At 53.3% G+C, this 19,574-nt stretch overlaps 3 protein-coding genes across 3 annotated transcripts; 2 read left to right on the top strand and 1 right to left on the bottom strand.

Annotated features, from left to right (window-relative positions):
- Positions 1–2,751: 2,751 nt before the first annotated feature.
- Positions 2,752–5,509, bottom strand: PHYSODRAFT_552615 (hypothetical protein; the record flags this gene model as incomplete). The annotated part of the gene is made up of 3 exons (XM_009518172.1): positions 2,752–3,781; positions 3,858–5,282; positions 5,376–5,509. 3 exons carry the CDS (start codon positions 5,507–5,509, stop codon positions 2,752–2,754), a joined length of 2,589 nt encoding a protein of 862 aa, XP_009516467.1.
- A 288-nt stretch (positions 5,510–5,797) lies between these two features.
- PHYSODRAFT_552619 (hypothetical protein) lies at positions 5,798–7,708 on the top strand (the record flags this gene model as incomplete). Its single annotated transcript, XM_009518173.1, has 2 exons — positions 5,798–5,843; positions 5,949–7,708. 2 exons carry the CDS (start codon positions 5,798–5,800, stop codon positions 7,706–7,708), a joined length of 1,806 nt encoding a protein of 601 aa, XP_009516468.1.
- A 4,806-nt stretch (positions 7,709–12,514) lies between these two features.
- On the top strand, positions 12,515–12,820 carry PHYSODRAFT_433340 (hypothetical protein; the record flags this gene model as incomplete). Its single annotated transcript, XM_009518174.1, has 1 exon — positions 12,515–12,820. A coding segment is annotated over one exon (306 nt), but the record flags the coding sequence as incomplete, so codon positions are not given.
- Positions 12,821–19,574: the final 6,754 nt, after the last annotated feature.

Here is a 19,574-nt window from a genome sequence, read left to right on the forward strand (position 1 = left end):
TTGATATTGCTGATCTTCTTCAGTGGTTTGCACTCCCTGGATGGTATTCATGCGCATGTAAGTCCCTGCCGCCTGATGAAAAACCTAAGCTCGTACGTACCCCTTCGATCGAGGAAGACTACCTGCGGAACTCAAGCTACAACTATAGAAAGAAGCGGAGACCTCCTGTAGAATGGCGATGTAAATGGAAACGACTTCCAGCAGCAAGATTATTGAAATCTGAGCCGCGAAGACGAGGGAAAGAATTAATACGGACATCGATACGCTCGTGGAGGTTCCCTCAGAAATCTATCTTCGACTACGCATGCGAGACTGGCGTTGCCCCGATTACAGACTTTCTGGTGAGCTTGCACCTACCTCAGCTATTCCGCAGTCTCACGTACCAAGCGCAACGCCGCAACTTTATCCAGGCTGTGCGATGGAATCGAATCAAGATCGTCCAGACTTTGATTAAGTCTGCAACCCCCGGTAATGCAGCTATTGAATCCACGACAGGAAATCATTTCTTGGATTTCTTGGAGGCCGGGATTGAGTGTGCTGTCTCGCGTGGACTGGAAGATATGGCCATTTACTTGGTAAACCAGTGGCAAGGACTCAAAGAAAATGGTGGCGAAAGCGCTACCCCCAGTGCCTTCGCGTTCCAATTCGCATCGGCCTTCCAGGTCGCATGTATTCGCGGTCTACCGAATCTTTTGGAGCAAATGATTGAGCGTGGAGGAGAGGAGATAGTGGAGTTCCACTTGAACGAAGGTCCAGCACTCACCTACGCGTTTGCATTTGGTCATACAGAAGTCGCGACCTTGCTACTGCGGAATGGAGCAGATCCCAGTATTCCGACTGCCACGTACTCTGTGCCTTCCGTGCGCAAATGGGTGGAGTTTGGGTCCCCTAAGAATGTTCGCGTGTCTTGGCAACCAAAGGCAGTTGGCGACAATGCCATAGCGAAACGTCCTCCATTTATCGGGCCCCTTGATACCTATGATATACCCACGCAGCGGCTACCTATCGAAGACCTCTGTCGAATGCTTGCGGATTTGAGCTGTGATGGCGTTCGTAACCCGCATCCGAGTGGTGCCAAATCAGTACATCCAGAACCTGTGAAGAGCAAGATCATCATGACAGAGCAAGTGGCCAACGCTGAGAAAAAAGACAGCGACGAAGCAGAGGTGAACGTTGATAAGCATAATGAAGATATTCGTCCAGGCGAGTTACCGGATGCTGCAGTATCTGGTGAAACTATGGATGACGGTGGCATCAATTCTATGGAGCTGGAAAACAATGACGAGGGCAAGATCCGACAAACAATGGACGAGTTGTGCGACACACTAAGCGGCAATCTCGCAGCTACCAGCAAGACGAGCGGCGAGGGTGAAGGCCAGGCTCAGGAGGATACCGAACCTGCGGAAGCCAATTCTATTTCTATTGATCACCCGGAGCTGAATAACGAGGTCAAAGCAGAGGAGTAAAACGTTTGGCTGGCTTGCTTCGAGCTCATAGGTAGGTACGGATATCCCGATATACGCAGATCAGAAGTTAACCTTGCCAATATTCCAGCTGCCTGTAAGTTGTCAAACTGCTTGGTTGAAGCCGTTAGGAGCAAAGTTCATGGTGGGACGAGGACACTCGCAACCAAAGCAAACGTTTTCCTCATTCACAGTTTTGCCGGGGCGAAGACGCCAACGACCTCAAGCCGACGAAAAACGAGAATGGCGTATACTATCGTGCTCCCCCCTTTGCTGCAACGTACGACGGTGGCGCGTTTCAACCGCATCCCCTTGGCGAGAGTGAGCAAGTTAGTGGCCCGGTGCAACGAATACCCCCTTGAAGTGGAAGCTGGTGGTCACCCGGTTGTTGTCTTTGGGTCGATAGATTTTCGACGCGTGGCTCGACCAAGACGACGAGATGATTGATCGCTGGGACTACGAGCCGCTGACACCCGACACTGGCCGAGTTATCGTCCACGACATGGCGATAGGGCTCCATGCCATAGTCCACGGACAAGTGCTTCGCGCGCTTTGGAACCAAGTGGCAAGCGCCGCTGGAGACCAAGCCGTCGACTTGGATTGTCTCGCCTCGTTTGCGGTTCACTACGGCAATGAAGACATTGATCCGCTGTCAAGCGACGACATCGCTTCGCTATGGGATCGTTCGTTTCAGACCCGACGGAGCTCTGAAGCCTGTCGCCTCTGCCTTCCCCACCCTGGTGATCTGCATGGCCTTCACCGAGGCGTGAGCGCACCTAGTAGCCAGGGCGCGAAACTGTATGGCAACGACCCCGCTTCGAGTTGTGTTTGGGCTGAAGCTGTCGAGCAATTGGCGCAGGATCATTTGCCTCCAGCGCATGCGTGATGGCGAGATCAAGGAGACGACGGTGGACTTACGCAAGAGATTGCCCGACCAGAACCCCACGGCCTTCCCATTGAGAAGTTGTATGCTCAGCGTGTGGTTCCAAGTAGTTGGCTGGGCACGAAGACGACGAGGTCGCGATTGACCTGAGCTGGTAGGCGGAACTCGCGTGATGGATGGGCGATTGGAGGAAATATTCTGTGCTAAGTGGGTCCACACAGAGCAAAGCTGCGGTACTTACTTATGACGGGCAAGCAAGACCAAGCAAGCACTGTGTAGGAAGCGTGTACACTATAGACTAAGACGGAAGTAACAAGATCAAGTGCTTGCTCAATAAGTTCTGAGATTACTGAAAAGGTCTACACATATCCACCCTCTTCTATACATTTGAGCAACACCGCGTCACTACTGCGGCGCCGCTGTGGGCAGCAGCATGTTCCCAGAAGTTGAAATCTTAAATACCTTGCCAGAATCGAGATCAGTCACCGTCATCGGAGGCGCCGGCGTACTTGTACTGGGTGTCTTGGCCACAGTCCGATCCGGCGACGACCTTGTACCTGACGCAGCAAACCCGTTGCCGACCTTCGAGTATCCCAGCTTCAGCCGGCGTCGGTGCGCGTTACGAAGCTTCAGTAGCACTGGGTGGCTGCACAGCTCCAGCACTTCGCACACACTCGTAACCAGGTCCTCCGGCGAGAGGAGCGCCAACGCGCGTCCCACCGTTGCGCTCACTTGTTCAGCGCTGTGACTCACCGCTTCACCACAGGCGGCCAGAGCCAGCACATCGTCCTCCGCCGCACTACAAAGCGCTAGCGCTACGCAGAACATGCCTTCGAGTCCCAGTAGCAAACACACGTCCCAGCAGCACAGCAATGTGTCAAAGCGCAGCTGCGAGTGCGACGCCGTCAGCGTCACGTCCGAAAAGAGAGTCGGAAACCACTTGTACGCCAGGAGACACACAGGCAGCCCAGCACTGTCCAGTGCAGCGTGGAAGTTGGGCAGATGTAGTCGTGCCACTTCCTGCAGAACGTCACCCACTTCGACAAGCGAGCGGAATAGGTCGAAGTGGTCGCGACCGGTGCCTTCACAGCAAATACCGAACACATGCGGTAGAATACGAGCCACAATGCCACGTAGAAATCTAAAGGCTTCAACCTCATCGTTCTCCAGCACCTCCAGCAAAATGAAGGCGAGTCCGTTCATCCCTTGCATGTAGAAACTTGGGGAAGAAGGAGGAGACGAAGTTGAGGAGGGTGAGACTGGATCCTCATCAGTTCGCACATCCAGCGAACAACTCGACAAGAACCCATGCAAAACGTGCCCCAGACGCTCCAGTCTGATAGCGCGCTCACTCTCATCCAGCTTTGGTGCACCCGCCGACCCAGCTAACCACTTCGCCGTACGCGGGATATCTTTCTGCACTTGGAGATCGTCTCTGCGGTAGATGCATACAAAAAGACGTTAGGAGTATCTTCACACCTTGCGAATCAATATACATGTACCACACGTACTCTTCAGCGAGTGACGTGTTGATCAGCTGCTGAAAAAGCTTCTTGTTCTCTTCGTCACTGCGTGCAGGTATCAGCGCCCAGCGGAAGATTTGTCTCCAGTACTTCGAGCGCAAGGTAGTGTTTTTTTGCATCAGCTGGAGAGCTTCAATAAACCGCCCACTCGACTGCAGCACTCGCAGCATTTCCGAGAGCTCTCTGTCCGGTAAATAAGCTCCCGATTGGGTCGCACTTGCCCAGTCTTTATCGGACGGGAATGACGGCGTGGGGTCCATCGGGCTCAGCTCTTCCTCCACATCTTCATCGCTCAAGTCGGAATCATCATCAAAATCGACCGCACCGTTGCCCTCCTCCATGCCTTCAAACGCTTGGTCCAGATGGCGCATATTCATCGAACTCTGCAGTTGCAGCGCATCCAGGTCAAAAGATCCACGGGCCAAGGCTCCTCCCGGTACTAACCCTTCCGCTATCGTGATCGCTCGCTGTATTGCATCCGTCCACGCTCTCCGGTCCGCCTCCGACCGAGCTTGGAACAACATGGAGTGCGACTGCACCGTCACGATGAAGCAGAATTTGCGATCTGACACCAGCTCGTGCACGGGCTTCACGCAGCTGCCACTGCTCAGCAGCAGCACCCGCTTCGTCTTACTGCCGCTGCTACTGCTCTTCTTGCTGTTTCCAATCGCCACCGGAGTCTTCATCTTGAGCTGACACGTCAATAAATCCCCCGATAAATCCACCACCTGCTCCTTCCAGTCCATCCGCGACGACTTCCGGTACCTGGCCAGCGACTTCAACTGCGTCAACGGACTCGTGTACAGCTTGGCGCGCAGCACGCCGCACTTGGCCGGACTTCTCAGGAACCTCAGCGATACTGGCAACGGACCTGTGGACTCCAGCAGCAACTTCCTCACCTCAACTGACGTGAGCGTCTGCAGTGAAACACCATTGGCACTGACCAATAAGGACCCTCTAGGCACGTGCACGCCCGCGACTGTCAAATTCTGCGACGTCTTGACACAACACTCGTGGATCCACTCGTACACGGAGCTCAAGAGCGCCATGTCCGCTCTCTGGGGCATCCTCACGTCAAGGAAATCACTCTCCAAGTTGCCCTCGGACGCCCTCGAGTCGCTGCCTCTGCTCCAGCCCATGGGGCTCAGCGGCCGCCGAGGGATCGACAGCTTCAACGCGGCCGAGCGGATCGCGCCCATCCACTGGCGGACGTCGTCCGCCTGGCGCGCGCTCAGCACCAACTTGGTTGCACTCGTTGCAGCGTCGTCTGCAGCCTCTCCCGCGCCGCTCTGAGACGATACTGGGCGCGCAGTGATTGTGACCTGAAAGGCGTTGTGGCGGCCCACCAAAGGGAAGGGCAGCGTCTTGACGGCTGCGCCACGGACGTCCAGCTCGCGTCGCAGCATCATGCCGCTGCTGTTGAGGCTGCTGATGCTCCGGCTGCGCTCGGGAGACGACGTGGACGACGTGGTGGACGCCCCCGACGACGCGCGCCGGGAGCGGGACTGCAGCAGTTCCTTCTTGCTCACGTCCGACGCGTACTCGCGCAGCGTGCCGCACTCGGACAGCACGAAGTAGCGCTTGTGCCAGCCGCGCAGCAGCTTGCTGCGTCCTTCGCGCGTCCACAGAACGCCCTCCATGGGCGAGGCGACGCACAGTAGCTGCTGGGGTAGTCTACCCTAGTGTAGTTGTAATGTGGCGGCGTGGTAAGAAAGCGACTTGACGCTTGTATGAGATGATTATGCACCAATCCGAGACGGTGCAATCGTTAAAATCGGTGATTGGTGGATTATGCCGCTGCAATATGGACCAATGGCCGCGTTCTGATAATGCCGAGCCACTCGTTGGTGGACATTCGCTCAATTGACCCGCTGGCGCTCGGACGGCCGCCACTCGCCCGCGCTCTCGAGCCTCCACCCGCCGCCACGATGGAGAACGCCGCCTCTCGCTTCGGCCAGCACCTGGCGCACACCGGTACGCTACTGATTGCGCCCTTTTGCGCTGCGAGCGCCGCTCTGTAGCCACCACAACGACCATTTCTTACTTAAATATTGACGTATTATTTCTTTAATATTGCAGAGAAGAAGTTCCGCGACCGCGCGCTCAAGAAGCTGACGGTGTACCTGGCCAAGAAGACGGACTGGAATGACCTCGAGTGGGACAAGCTCTGGAAGGCGCTGTTCTACTGCATGTGGATGAGCGACAAGCGCCCCGTGCAGGAGGAGCTGTCCTCGAACCTGGCGGCGCTCGTGCACAAGGTGCCCACGGCCGAGGCGGCGCTCGAGTTCGTGCACTCGTTCTTCCGCACCATGCACCGCGAGTGGCACGGGCTGGACGGACTGCGGCTGGACAAGTTCTACTCGCTCGTGCGCAAGTTCGTGCGCGAGACCGTGGCGCTGCTGCGCGTGCAGGAGTGGGACGAGGACCTGCTGCAGACCTTCGTGACCATTCTGTCCGAGGAGGTGGTGAGCCAGCTGCCCAACGGCCTGCGCATGCACCTGGCAGACCTGTACCTGACCGAGATCTACAACGCCGCGGGCAAGGACGTGACCACCGAGGCCTTCATCACGCTCATGGAGCCCTTCTTCACGCTGCTGAGCGGCGAGTACGACAAGACGGTCTTCAAGCGCGTGCGCGAGCTCGTGTTCGAGGACATGCTGACTAAGTTCAAGTTCGGCCCGCAGCCAGAGAAGGAGCAGGAGGACGAGAAGGAGGAGACGGACGAGGAGGACGCTGAGGAGGAGGAGGACAAGGTGTTTGAGCAGGTCGATGTGGCGCAGGTGCAGCACCGCATCTTCGCTATTGCCTCAGCGGACGACACGGCGGAGCGCAACCGCTCGGCGCTGTACACGCTGTACAAGAAGTTCTTCACGGTCACGCACGTGGACTCGTTCCAGGCTGCGCAGGAGGAGGCTGCTAACCCCACGAAGAAGGCGAAGAAGCAGAAGAAGCAGAAGAAGCAGAAGAAGGAGACTAAGCCTGCTGCGATCGAAAAGAAGGAGGAGACCCCGAAGGCGGAGGAAGAGGCCGGTGAGACGAAGAAGTCCAAGAAGTCCAAGAAGCGCAAGGCGAAGAAGGAGGCCGAGGTTGAGGCCGAGACTGTGAAGAAGACTGAGATCAAAGCTAAGGAGGCTGAAGTAGTGAAGGAGGAGCTGGTGAAGACCTCGGCCAAGAAGAAAAACAAGAAGCAGAAGGTGGCGGCCGAGACGAAGGCTGAGGATGTTGATATGAAGTCAGCTGAGCCTGTTAAGAGCACGGAGAAGAAGCAGAAGAAGCAGAAACAGGACGAGAAGAAGCCGAAGCAGGAGAAGAAGCCCGTGGAGAAGGCGCCTGTTGAGCCCGTGAAGGAGAAATCTCCGGCCAAGGAGCCGGCTAAGCCCAAGCAGGAGAAGGTTGTGGAGAAGAAGAAGGACAGCTACACGACTGTGACCAAGAGCGGCAAGAAGTTCAAGCGTTGCGGATCGTGCGGTGGCTTCGGCAAGGGTCTGGTGCCCAAGGACAAGCTTCTGTGCGGCCACTGCGAGCGCACGCAGAAGACACAGAAGAAGAAGGCAGCGTCGGCTTCGAAGAAGCGGAAAGCGGAGTCCCAGGCCCAGGCCGCACGGGAGGACCAGGAGAAGGCCGAGTCGAGCAAGAAGGTGACGTTTGGCAAGAGCAAGGCGCTGCGGCACGAGGTGTCGATCAAGCGGCTCAAGGCTTCGGCCAAGCGTGACGCCGTGCCGAAGGATACTGAGGACATTAAGGGCGTGCTGAAGGTGAAGTCGCCGACGCCCGTCTCGAAGAAGGCCAAGAAGACCAAGCTGACCAAGGGACGCAAGACGGCTTCGGATTTCTTCTAAGCAAAGGCACAACATGCAGCATTCAGTGCTGCGCATCTCATAGAACGACAGGGGCACGCAGCCCTCCCGTATTGGGCAACATGAAAGTATTTTGCATTGTTCATATCAGATTTTGTTACCGTAAATCACGGCGAAGATGCAACGTCGTAAAAAGAAGCTTTCAAGTCAAAATGTAAAAAGTCAATTGACTCGTAAAAAGCTGTAAAAAGTTCATACAATACTAAAATTTGTAGTAATTTGGCGGTAATGTTGCAACTTCGCGCATGTTCGCCGTTATTTACGGTAGTCATCTGCTGTGGACGGCAGTATTGTGAATTCCGCCAAATTTGCCGAATCGGGTCGGTCTGTCCAACCGACCAATACAAACATCAAGTCATTTGCCGAATCACCGGCCAACAAACATATGGTTCTGTGCACCCAATCCGTACTTAGTAGGGAGTCAAGGGGGGCATAGCCGGGCGACCATAGTCAACCCAAGTGCTTTGGCGATTCGCCGGCGGTTTGCCACGGTCGATTCAATCCGCCCCGCTCGGAAAATTAGAGTAGAACTCACAATACCGCATTTCGCATGTAGAGGAACACACCCCATGTCATAGGTTAGGTTAATTACTGCACTCGAGCCTAAAAACAATGTAAAACCCAAAAACTGGGTCACGCGATCATTTCGTACACAAAATTGGCGAGATGGTTGGTCATGCGGATGGCGCGGAGCGATCTCCTCTAACAATTCTAGGCGCCATCTGCAACTATGTTGCACAGGAACCACACCACTTAACCATTATCTACAGCGTTGCTTCTTCTACTACCATCGCTGCAGCAGCCGTGTTGTGCGCTCTCTCGAGCTTGCGCGTTGTGGTTTAACCTCGTGCTCCCCATATCCCGCACTCAAGCGCGCCTCAACTGGGCCCACACCAGGACTATCACTCTGACGAGGCGTATGCCTCCAAGCGCGCGGGGAGGGGGCAGCGCGACATTTGCGAGCGGTGCGCAGCTCTTCCCCTCTACCTTGGTGGCTCAATGTGCATGCAAAAATGCGCAAAATACCCAAATTAGGGGTATCTCTCTACATGCGATCCCACGGACTTTTCTCTCGCATCTCTGATTGGTCTAAATAAAGGTGTATCTCTTAAACCGCTGTAGCGCTCTACATGCGAAATGCGGTAGTGCAGCCGCCACGGACCCTCTCAACATACAGGACCACGCACAAAATGACTTGGTGGTGTCGGTTATCTGTACACGGCCCAGATTCGCGGAGATCTAGTCGCACAGCATCAATTACGGCCGCCATGGCCGCCGTCTCGCAATCACTACACCTTTTCTAGACCTAATGCAAGCTAAACAAAAATCGCACTTGCGGTTTAATGTATGAAGGTGGTGTCGCGAGTGCCCTGGATGGGACGGTCAAGCGTTGTATGGAAGCTAGAACTGTTAGGCAGTGGCACAAATAGCGAGAAACAGAGCTAATGTGCAAAAGCAATCAATTTGTTCTCTCCAGTGCAGATTCACGACTGACCCTTCTTCCTTACTGCGTACGGAGCCTGACAGTTCGTGCTTCCTTCTTCTTTCGGCTCTCTGTCGGCTCACGCGCCGACTTCAACCCGTCACCGGCTCACCTGACTCTCATCTCACCCCTTCGTCCTTGGCTCTCCTCACAGCTCACGTCCCGAGCCACGCGGTGCTCGTGACCTCCGTCCTGCCCTTCGCGTCACCGCTCACCCATCGCTTGTGTCACTGCTTCCATCGCAGCCGAGCGCGCCACCTAACCGACGCGTCGCCAGTCAGCGCCCCTCCGAAATGGATGACTGCCCGCTCACCGCATCGTCCAACAGCGGATCCTCGAGAAGTCGATCGCTGGTCAAACGGTCGTCCGTGTAGTAGGAACGGTGGTGACAGTTCCTACTCGGGACAGTGGTCGGATATACATTAAGGAGGGTCGACAAAAGCTCTAGGCTAGGAAACCAGCCTCGGAGGCCCACACAGAGGGGCGACGAGAAGCGTACGCTGGGCAGCCCTACAAAGGGGCTCCAAAAATGGTGTTCCGTACATCATTACGCTTTTTCCTATAACTTCTATCCATGCATTTTGGAGGAGTTTCCATAAGTCAGTAAATACTACTGAGATTTGCAGATTTGGATTTGTTCCAGGAAAACTACTGATCAGTACTTTTCCGACGAGTTAGTATTCGGCTATAGTATTACTAATAGTACTGCACTACTAACATTAACCCGAGCACGTGAGACTGCTGCGTTGCAGTGCGTGCTCTTGGCCTCCATGTTGGCGCTAGCCGTGACGGTGTTCCTCTGGTCGTCGCTGGCCTTCACTACCTCGACAGTGTGTAGCTGTGTGACTAGCACCTGCTCGTACGAGTACGTGTGCCTGACGAACCACACCAAGCAAGGCCTATTAATAGCGGGGGGATATTGTAATCTTGACATGTATCGGTGGTAATGTTATTTTTACATTCTGCATCTAATAGAACGTGAAAAAAACACAATGTATTCGCTCTCGTTGAGAGTTTCGATACTCATATGTGTTCTGGACTGAGTTCTCATTTTACCGCAAATAGAGCTAATTAAAATGCACTCGGACTCTCCCCTGAAAAGTAGACAGAATAACAACCCGCAGTACAACAAATTGCCTTAAAACAGACAGCAAATGCTGGATCGCACATCAGGCGGTGGACGTTCATAGAAACCTTCCGCGCAATTTTAACTAGACGAGCATTTTAGCTAAGCGAGTTGCAATACCGCCACGTGCAGTTAGCTCCTACTGTTGGGGTGTGCGTTAGAACCCCGCGTTTTACTGCTATAGTTTTAGAGTTGTAATACATCGGTGTAATTATCGTGCCCTATGACTATTTCGAACCTGTAATACGAATGAGCTCTGAATGCCTCTGATAGCCACTAACCTGTTTCTAGAACTGCTTCGGTGGTACAGAGTCTACAGCGAATGCTGCAATTAAATGAGGGGCTACAGCGGAGAGCAGTCCTCTGTCAATGCCGCCTCTATTTAATTCTTACAACTCTAGAACTTCGTATTATAATTCAAATGACCCAACAGGACATCATATTTTCAACTGCTCTTTGTGTTGGGCGATGACCGATTTGACGAATTGAAAATCTGTGTAACAGTTTGGCCTATCCTAAATCCCACTACAAGGGCAATGTTTTTTGCAGCTGTACCCTTGAGAAAGCCATAGAAATATTTGGGACTGCGGGAGAACTATGCCCCAGTACAGCCTCCATTACATAGTAAATAATTTGTGAACTGAAGCACTGCTTCAACTGCGAAGCTGCAATATACGCACTGATGTTCACGAGTAGATGCAGTGCTCACTCCAAGTGCGACCGGCGTTAAGAGTGAAAAATAAAAAAATATACGCACTTATACACGTACTATTGCTATATTGTAATTTCTGTAGTGATTTAGACAACACAGCACGACTGATAATGACTTGTTTAGAAATATGTTCGAAAATAGTAATCCAGAAGCAGTTGTGCAGAATACTATTTTCCAATCCCAACACACAATCTCAGTAGTATTTACTGACTTATGGAAATTCCTCATGCATTTCGTCCCAATCAATCCCGCCGCGGATGGATAAAATCTGTCCAGCATATCCATTTAATTTGTCCCTGTCATGCATTTTCGATGTCCCTCGACGGCACCAACGATTATCCTCGGTCATACAATTTTTTTCTCTTCATTTCATCTTGTATCACATGCATCTTTATCTCCGAAATGACGATGAAATCGGCTGGCTGATACAAATTACGTTCAAGGGAAAGACCGACAATACAGACTCCACCCACAAACTGAAATGCACTTACAGCTAATACCCTTCCCAACGCGTTCGATTATGCACATCTTGTAGCAGAGGTCCCCGTACTTTCTGCAATTTATACTGAATGTATCTATAGAGACCGTGAAGCCTGCAATGTCCGATTCCTTGCACTCAATGCATTCCCTCTAAGAGCTTGGAAGGTCCACCCTTTTCACTTTGTAGGCGGAATCTGTATACATTGATTAAGTTGAGTACAAACACTTACGACTCTTGCACAGGAAACAAGCATATACAGTGTACATTGTACACACCGTACACGAGACAAGCTTCAACTTGTGGTGCTTGCGTACCCGCGACAGTAGCGCTAGAGGCAAGTGAGCGGTACAGACGGGGCTGCAAGTAAAGGTAAACATCCATGCTATTACCGTTAAGGTAAAATGCCAAACCTGGCACGGTGGGCGTCGGTCGGCGGATGAAGCGGAAGTGGCAAGACTTTTTACTAATGACATATCTCTATTTCGTCAATCTTGCTGATTATTGGTTAATCTCTTTTTGGATCAGTTTCTGGCAGGCTTTTGGATGGCTGATATAATTTTCCAGAGGTCTAATTAAAACATAGAGGGCATTTGGATTCAATGCCCACAAGTCACACATTGCACGAGCGCCAAGATGGAGGAGGAGAAGGAGAGCTACAACCAAGAGGACGTGGATCGGGCGCTGGCACGTATCGCCGCCGGAGACAAGAAGGCTGCGGTGGCGAGGTCCGCGCCTGTGCCCCTGCGCACCCTCTTCCGGCTCGCCAAAAATGCTGCTGATGGTGGCAGCACTGGGCCGTTGCGGCCAGGTGCAAAGCCCTTTATGCCGGCGGAGCTGGAGCATGATCTGGCTGAGTGGATTGCTGCCATGCAGTAATCATGCCCATCGCCCGGCGGGACATCATTGCGAAGGCGAGCGCGATGCTCGCAGCTGCTACTGGGTGGGTCATGTTCACCGGCTCTACACCTACCGTGATGATGTCCGGCGGCTGGTGTCGCCGTTTTCTCCAGCGCCACCCCATCCTCACCAACAGGATCGCGCAGTGCATTGTGGGCGTGCGCAACGCCGTGGACGAGAGCGGCGTGTCCACGCTGTTCTACATCAATGCCGCGCGTATCTTCAACATGGACGAGAATTCGTTCATGCAAAAGACCGCGCGGCGGAAAGTGGTCGCTGTGCGCGGCCCAGCCAACGTCTGGCGCAAGGAGATGAAGCCAAGCGTCCACATGACTGTGGTGGGTGCGGTAAGTGCTAGCGGCACTACGATACCCCCTCTGATTGTTGTACCAGGCGTGAGATTTTTCAAGGAGGACATAGCGGCACTACATGTAAAGGGAGCGGCAATTTGGGGGCTCCGAAAGGCTTCAGTAACACGAAGATCTTTGTGCAATGACTGACCTTCTTCGGAGAGAGCATCGCCCACCTCCCGAAGCCAGTGGCGCTAATCGTGGACAACAGTGCGACGCATATTGCTCCAGGTAAGCGGTGGTGATCTATCCTTTGTAAACATAAGTTTCTATCCCTATCGGTTTGAGCGGGGTATTGTGATGCAGAGGCGGCTGAAATCTGTGTCGAGTACGGCATCATGCTCGTTGCATTGCCGGCAAATGTGACACACCCCTTCCATCCCCTGGACCTCGTCTTGTTCAAGCCATTCAAGGACTGTGTCTATGACCTAATGCTAGAGCGGCTTTGCAACGTCAGCGATGATGTAGACTCCCGAATGGGGGGGGGCACCCAGAAAAGACCCTAGCCGGAGGTAATACACCGAGATCTACACTCCAACCGGGGTGGCGTGTATCCTTGTGAACAATCCCTGTGGGTTCGTTTGTCTTCGTAACCAGGGGTCTTCAACCGTGGATGAGTTGTCTTGATTCTTGTGGGTCGCTAGGTAGCAGGGCAGAACGTAACCTTCCTGGACGTCGCCTCTGGCAGCCTCAGATAACCAAACAATACAAACCGATACAGAGTTATATACAAACACGTAGCCCTTCCTTATTCTTTTGGACCGTGAAAGGGGCGGTCACTACTCTGTCAACTCCAGCCGGACTCCGGGATACTGGTCAATCCCGGTCGGCTTTAGCTCACACGCACCACCCTCGAGTACTGAGGGAAACTAACACAATCAATTACCTCCTATCACGCAATAGCTCTTAAATCAATACTTCCTACCCGGGGCTACTCCCCCTGTTCCCCCATGCGATGGAAGAGCGTGCGCTTCAACCCCAAGGTCGAGGTGTTCACGTTCATGTCGCGGCAGATGCGCTTCAATACGGAGGTCGAAGCCTTCACGTTTACGTCATGGCGGGAAACGGAGACCGCGGTGTCTAAATGCATGCTGTGGTAGGTTATTATGCTAAATACACTAGGTTAATATATGTATCAATTTTCGATTCGCTGAGCGGGTCGCAACCAGCCAGGCGGAAAAAGTAACGCGCATGCAAAAACAAACGTCAAACCTTCGCTACCACCGCCACAGTGCGCGACGTACTGAGTCCACCAGCGTCACGACCGGATCTGTTGTAAATGTACTTGTGCTGCGGGTTATTGCTAAAGAGGCATTAAGCTCAGGTTACGTGTAATACTTAGGATGCGCTTAATACTAATGTTGCTGTATGTTGCACTAGATTGCAGGAAAGCGCGAAGTCGAGCAGACGCCAGAAAAAAAAAACGCCCTGGCGCCGTTTGAGCTCAGCTCTGCAGTGACGGTACCCTCCACCAGCAAGAAGCAACGCGGTCACGCGCGGACTCAAGCGCGCGGCGGTGGCGAAGATTTTGCATCCGTGCTGCTGCGCTCTGGTGATGACCCTCCGGAGGCAAAGCCGTAATACAGCCCTGTCGTCAGGGCGTTTCCGTCGACCAGTAACCGCTGCAAAAGGCTCTCCTCGCAGCACCCGGCTCCCATATCTGTCAACTTCGAGATGATAGAGCTATTGTGCGCGAACCGTAAGTGCTGGGATGCTCGCATACAAATGGACATAGGAATTGACGTAGTGATTAGACGGGACCTTAAGGCCAATAAAATACCTAGTGAACAGTTCGTTAGCGGCATCGGTTTCACGCCCTGTCCTAAATGTGATGACTTCGACCTCCGTATTGAAGCGCCTCTACCGCGACATGAACGTGAACGCTTCGACCTTGGGGCTGCGGTGTACATGCCGCGACATGATCGTGAACTCCTCGACCTTGGGGTTGAAGCGCACGCGCTTCCATCGCATGGGGGAACAGGGGCTTGTTGTCGGCGGACCATGGAATCGGCCGAAAAGGCTTACCGTGTTTGGTTGACGGAATAACTTGCGCGAGCCCGGTCAGTAGGTCGACCGTACATCTCCTTTTGACCTTCTGGTCCGCCGAGTGAGTAATCTGCTGCCCCCCTCGCGCTCTTCGCGGTTGCGCTTGATCTTTTTTTCTGCTAGTGCTGTTCACGTTTGTTCATTTGTTCTTTCCGCGTTCGCGCGGCTATTGTACTAGCCCCGGCATTGAGTAGAAATCGGCCGTCAGTTGGCCATATCGCACTTCTTATGGGTCAATAAAATATACAGCGCGCGTTTGTTTGGCACTTGCGGTAGTTGCAACGCGCATGCGCCGGTGTACCTTTCCACAAAGTCACTGTGTTTTACGACGGTCGTCGGTCTGGAAGTTATGTGGATTTTAGATCCAGAGTTTCTTCGGAGGCACGACTCGACCTAAACTTACGGTAGTACTTAATACGTAACATGCCTTAAATTACTTCGAACTTACGTTTGCAAATTTATCGAACCCAAAATAGCTGTGAAACCGAATATACCTGTGATCTCAGTGGGAATTGGCGAAGTAGAAGCCCAAAGTGCTGCAACTGCCTCTTAAACTCCATCATGAGTGGTACGTGGATTTGGGTGTTTACAACAATGTACTTTAACTACCTGTTATATTAAATAACCGGAATACAACGAAAAAAGCCGGTGATGTTGCTTGTGGCGGCGGCACGGGTAACATTACAACCCATCACCCAGAAAAGTTACTCGAAGCGGATAGTTAAATTAAATACTATTAAATAACCCAAGGGTGATAGAACGAATAATCCGTACTTCTCTGGTCCACCTTACTATCGCCATTGATGTTTAATGTAATCCACATAGTTCGATCTAAGCCAATCAGACATCAGTAAATTTGATTATCGCGAGGATTTCAACATAACAGGTGCTTAAACCTTGATTTGTAGGAAACGCATTGCGCACTATACAAGCGCTTAGAGGTCCTCAACCATTGCTCACGTGCTGTAAGTTATTTCCGAAATCCAATCTGAAAGTCGCAGCTAATATCGCTCAATATTCAGATAACTACGAAAAAAAACTCACTGGGTCCAAAATCTTGTTGCGAAAAGTCAAGTCATCTTCTTCTACGCGAGCAACGATTGGCTTAGAAATGGATGTTTGGTAGCAGTAAAAATAAGCTTTCGTTTGGTGGTAATTTGTTTTTACCGAAAACGAAGTAGAAATAGTGAAGTTATTTTAGTTTTCATGAAATGACGATAGTACGGTGGACCAGAGAAGTACACGAAACGCAGACCCGAGACCTCCAAGTTGGAGGCTCTAACCCATTCTCGCAAAACCACTGCAGCAGTTTGACGTCGACGCGACCAACAGCGCTACGAATTGGAGCTGTCGAACGCAGCCTGATCTCGAATTGCTGGACCCAGTCTAGAATGGCGATGTTGCCTTTAGTACATGCAATCCGCCCAATGACGTAGTGGAAGAGGCGGTCTGACCACAACAATTTGTCGGTAGCCTTAAGGGAACAGTATATATATTTGTAAAATACACAAAAAATGGGCATGTAGGATCAGTGGTCACACCTTTTCGCTAGTGGTGGAGGTAGCAATCTGTTTAGAGGTCACACTGTATCCGCAAATACCGCAATGCTGCCGGTTACTGGTCGATCAGAAGGCATTTCGTTAATGCTGCGAACAGCAGCTGCGTTGCCTTTGTATTGATTTCGCATCCGCCACTGATTGTTTAAACGATGGCTCATGTTGGTGTGGTGTAGGGAACATCAAGTTTTGTGTCACACTCCAAGGCCGCAGTGGAACAACGTACCAGGAGCCAAGTTCTACTCGGCGGGATGACCGTCCGCCGAGCTCAGTGGGCAAGAATGCGCTGATGGACCGCTGAACTCGGCTGATGGTGTCAGAAACTCAAGGCACACCGGCCCCGACCTGGTGACACGTGGCAGACCCAGTGATGAAGACCCAGCCGAGTTCAGGAAGGCACTGGACACGCTCAGCCGAGATCATGTGGAGTTCAAGCCGCCGAGCTCGGCTAAACGGCACCACGTGCCATCCAGATACGGCAATCGGGTCCAATTGAGTCCGGGAGTCGCCCAGTCGAGTCCTAGGGTCGCTCCGCCGAGTTCGCCAGGTTATCCGGACACGCCGTATCCGGCTCAGCCGAGTTCAAGGGGTTATCCGGACAGGTTATCCGGCTTAGCCGAGTTCAAGCGTCGCCGAGCTCGGTGAAGAGTCGGCCGAGATCCAAAACCGCCCACTTTCATTTGGTATTTGTATAGGAGCTTAGGAATAGTGGAGGCGCCCCTTCAGGGCGCCCGACAGAGATAACAAACAACAGAGCAGAATTTTCTAGGTCCACAACACGTGCACGCGCTTCCAGTAAGTCCCTGCACGGGCCGGATTATGTCTGCTGTCAGCACCCGAGAGGCATAGCTTGTAGGGTGCTGACTGGTAGCGCCAAGAGATTAAGGTCGGCCCGGGTTGGGCGCGTGTCTCGCCAAGCGCGAAGGAAAAGTCTCGCCACCGCTGCGAGCCGGTGTTCCCGTACGTCCCGGGCACTGATTGCTGAGTCGAGAAGCCTTTGCTCTCGGCGACCCGTAAAAGCCCGCGAGGGCCGTCGTCCGTCCTTTGGCGGAGGGCACGGGATTTCTAATCCCGGAGTCAGGTAATTCAGCTGGTTTCCGTGATTGACTGGCTTGGGGTACTTGGTCTCGACGAGGACGAGACATCACTGTCCCGGAAGGGCTGAACCGCTGGGGGACATCTCAGCGCAGGCCAACAAGGGCCGACTAGCTCGGCTGTTGTTGTGTTTGTAGCTAGGGTGCCACATCTGACGATTTTGTGCGTGCCACTACACCACAACTGGTGCCGCGACCCGGGAGCAGGGTGGTTTGTTTTCGTTGGTACCAAGTCAAGCAAGTTTCGAGTACTGAGCAAGATGGTCAAGGGGAGATCTTTGCCGAGCTGGGCCAGCCCAGCGACGGCTGGGGGTTCGCTTCACACGAAGCCGAACTCAGCTGGCGGAAGGATCGCCGACATGACGATGGAAGCGGTCCCAACCGTTCGGTTTGGCGACGACCGCACCCAAGACCGAGGAAGAGATGGAAATATCGGAGATTAAGATGAATAATTGAAGAAAGCCAAGTTGCTCAGCGGGGTAGCTGAGTTCTCGCTGCATGTTGGGCGCATGGAGAAACCTCGACGAGCCCAACAAAACCTCGCAGCCGCGCTCGGTGACGATGCGGACGACGACAGTCAAGCCGTCGCTCCAGGGGACCGTCCGCCCCTGATACAACGAGCGACGAGGGCATCCAGCGCGAAATGCCCGAGTTGGGATTCGATGCTGAACGTCTCGTGGGAAACCTTTCCACTCGACTAGGGGCAATCGAAGAAATGTGAAACCCGTCTGCAAATGGTGCAAGTTGCAGATGCGGTCTAAGGCTATTGCACCAAAGTGATGATCCGCCGACTCAGTGAAGACAGCAGGCTGGGTCGAGTCGAAGAATGATACTGCGTCAACTGTATGGATTATATGAATTACATGATATCGCAATGGAGTGAGCGAAGATGGAGCTGGAAAGCAAGAAGCCCATTCGCCGGGTTAGCGTTGGAGTCGGCGCGAAGTCTCAGCCGAGTTGCCGAGCTGAGCGGTTAAGCCCAGCTGGTCTGACAGCGACCCAGTGAAGAAGCTGAGGGAGGTGATGGTGCGTCTGCACAGATTGAGCGAGTCAGCCGTCGATGCCGAAGCTGTGTTGACTCGTCACTGGGTCCATGAGCACGCTACCCACTGGGGCACTGTGTGTGATATGCGGCGGTACGATCGACACCCTTGGGTACGACCGCCGGGACCTCCGACCAAGTCGATGAACGATCTTCCCGTTGTGCGCTCAAGCCGAATTGGAGCGCAGGTGTGCTGACGCGGAGCTGTGCTGATATGGAGCCACGCTCAAGCAGGAAAGCCGAAGCGAAGTCGAGTTCGCACGATGTTCCAGTGAGGCCGTAATCACTCCATGTTTACCGAGAGGCGGCTAGCTGAGTCGGTCGATGCGCGGCGGCGGTGAACAAACCGAAGTTGCAGCAAAGCTGGATTTGAGCAAAGCTCAGCGGAGGCACGCTGGGCAGGCGCGTCGCCGAGAATGTCGACGTGCCAGCGCTCTCGAACGGGAGCCGAGTTGATCCGTAGCTGAGCAGAAGCAGACACCTGCTTTGAAGATGGACTCCGACTTCTCTCGATCCGACGTAGGGCTACCATCGAGTTTATCTGCGGTCAGCCTGAAGCCGAGTCGGTGAAATCGCCGAGTCACGGCGTCGCAAAGGTGTACCCAACATCCAAAGCTGGACTGAAGAGGAATGGATTTCACGCGGCCGCGGTCGTATTCACATTGAGCCAACATGAGCAGCGCTTGGTCAGGGATCGAGCATAGCCAAGTCGAAACACCCCTTCAAAGCGCTGATACTTCCGCTAAGGGACAGAGCTGGTCAGGCAGCCAGCTGTGTCGTTCGCTCAGTCGAGCTTGCCTCTCACCATCCTCAACTGGGCTAAGCTGAAGCGGAATCAATTCCAGGTGAACGTGAGTCGCGCTAGACCCGGGTTGCTTCGTGGCAGAGCCACAAAACATGGGGATCAAGTGGTGCCTAGGCGAATTGCAGCAGAGGTTTGTCTTGAATCCGAGCTGAATCGGGATCAGGTACAAGTGCAGCCGAGGTCAGCACCAACTGAGTTGAACCACAGTCAAGCTGAAGCCGAGATGCGTTCAAGCAGAGCCGAGTTGAAGCGAGAC

This window comes from Phytophthora sojae, assembly GCF_000149755.1.
Source record: "Phytophthora sojae unplaced genomic scaffold PHYSOscaffold_1, whole genome shotgun sequence".
NCBI classification, from domain to species: domain Eukaryota; phylum Oomycota; class Peronosporomycetes; order Peronosporales; family Peronosporaceae; genus Phytophthora; species Phytophthora sojae.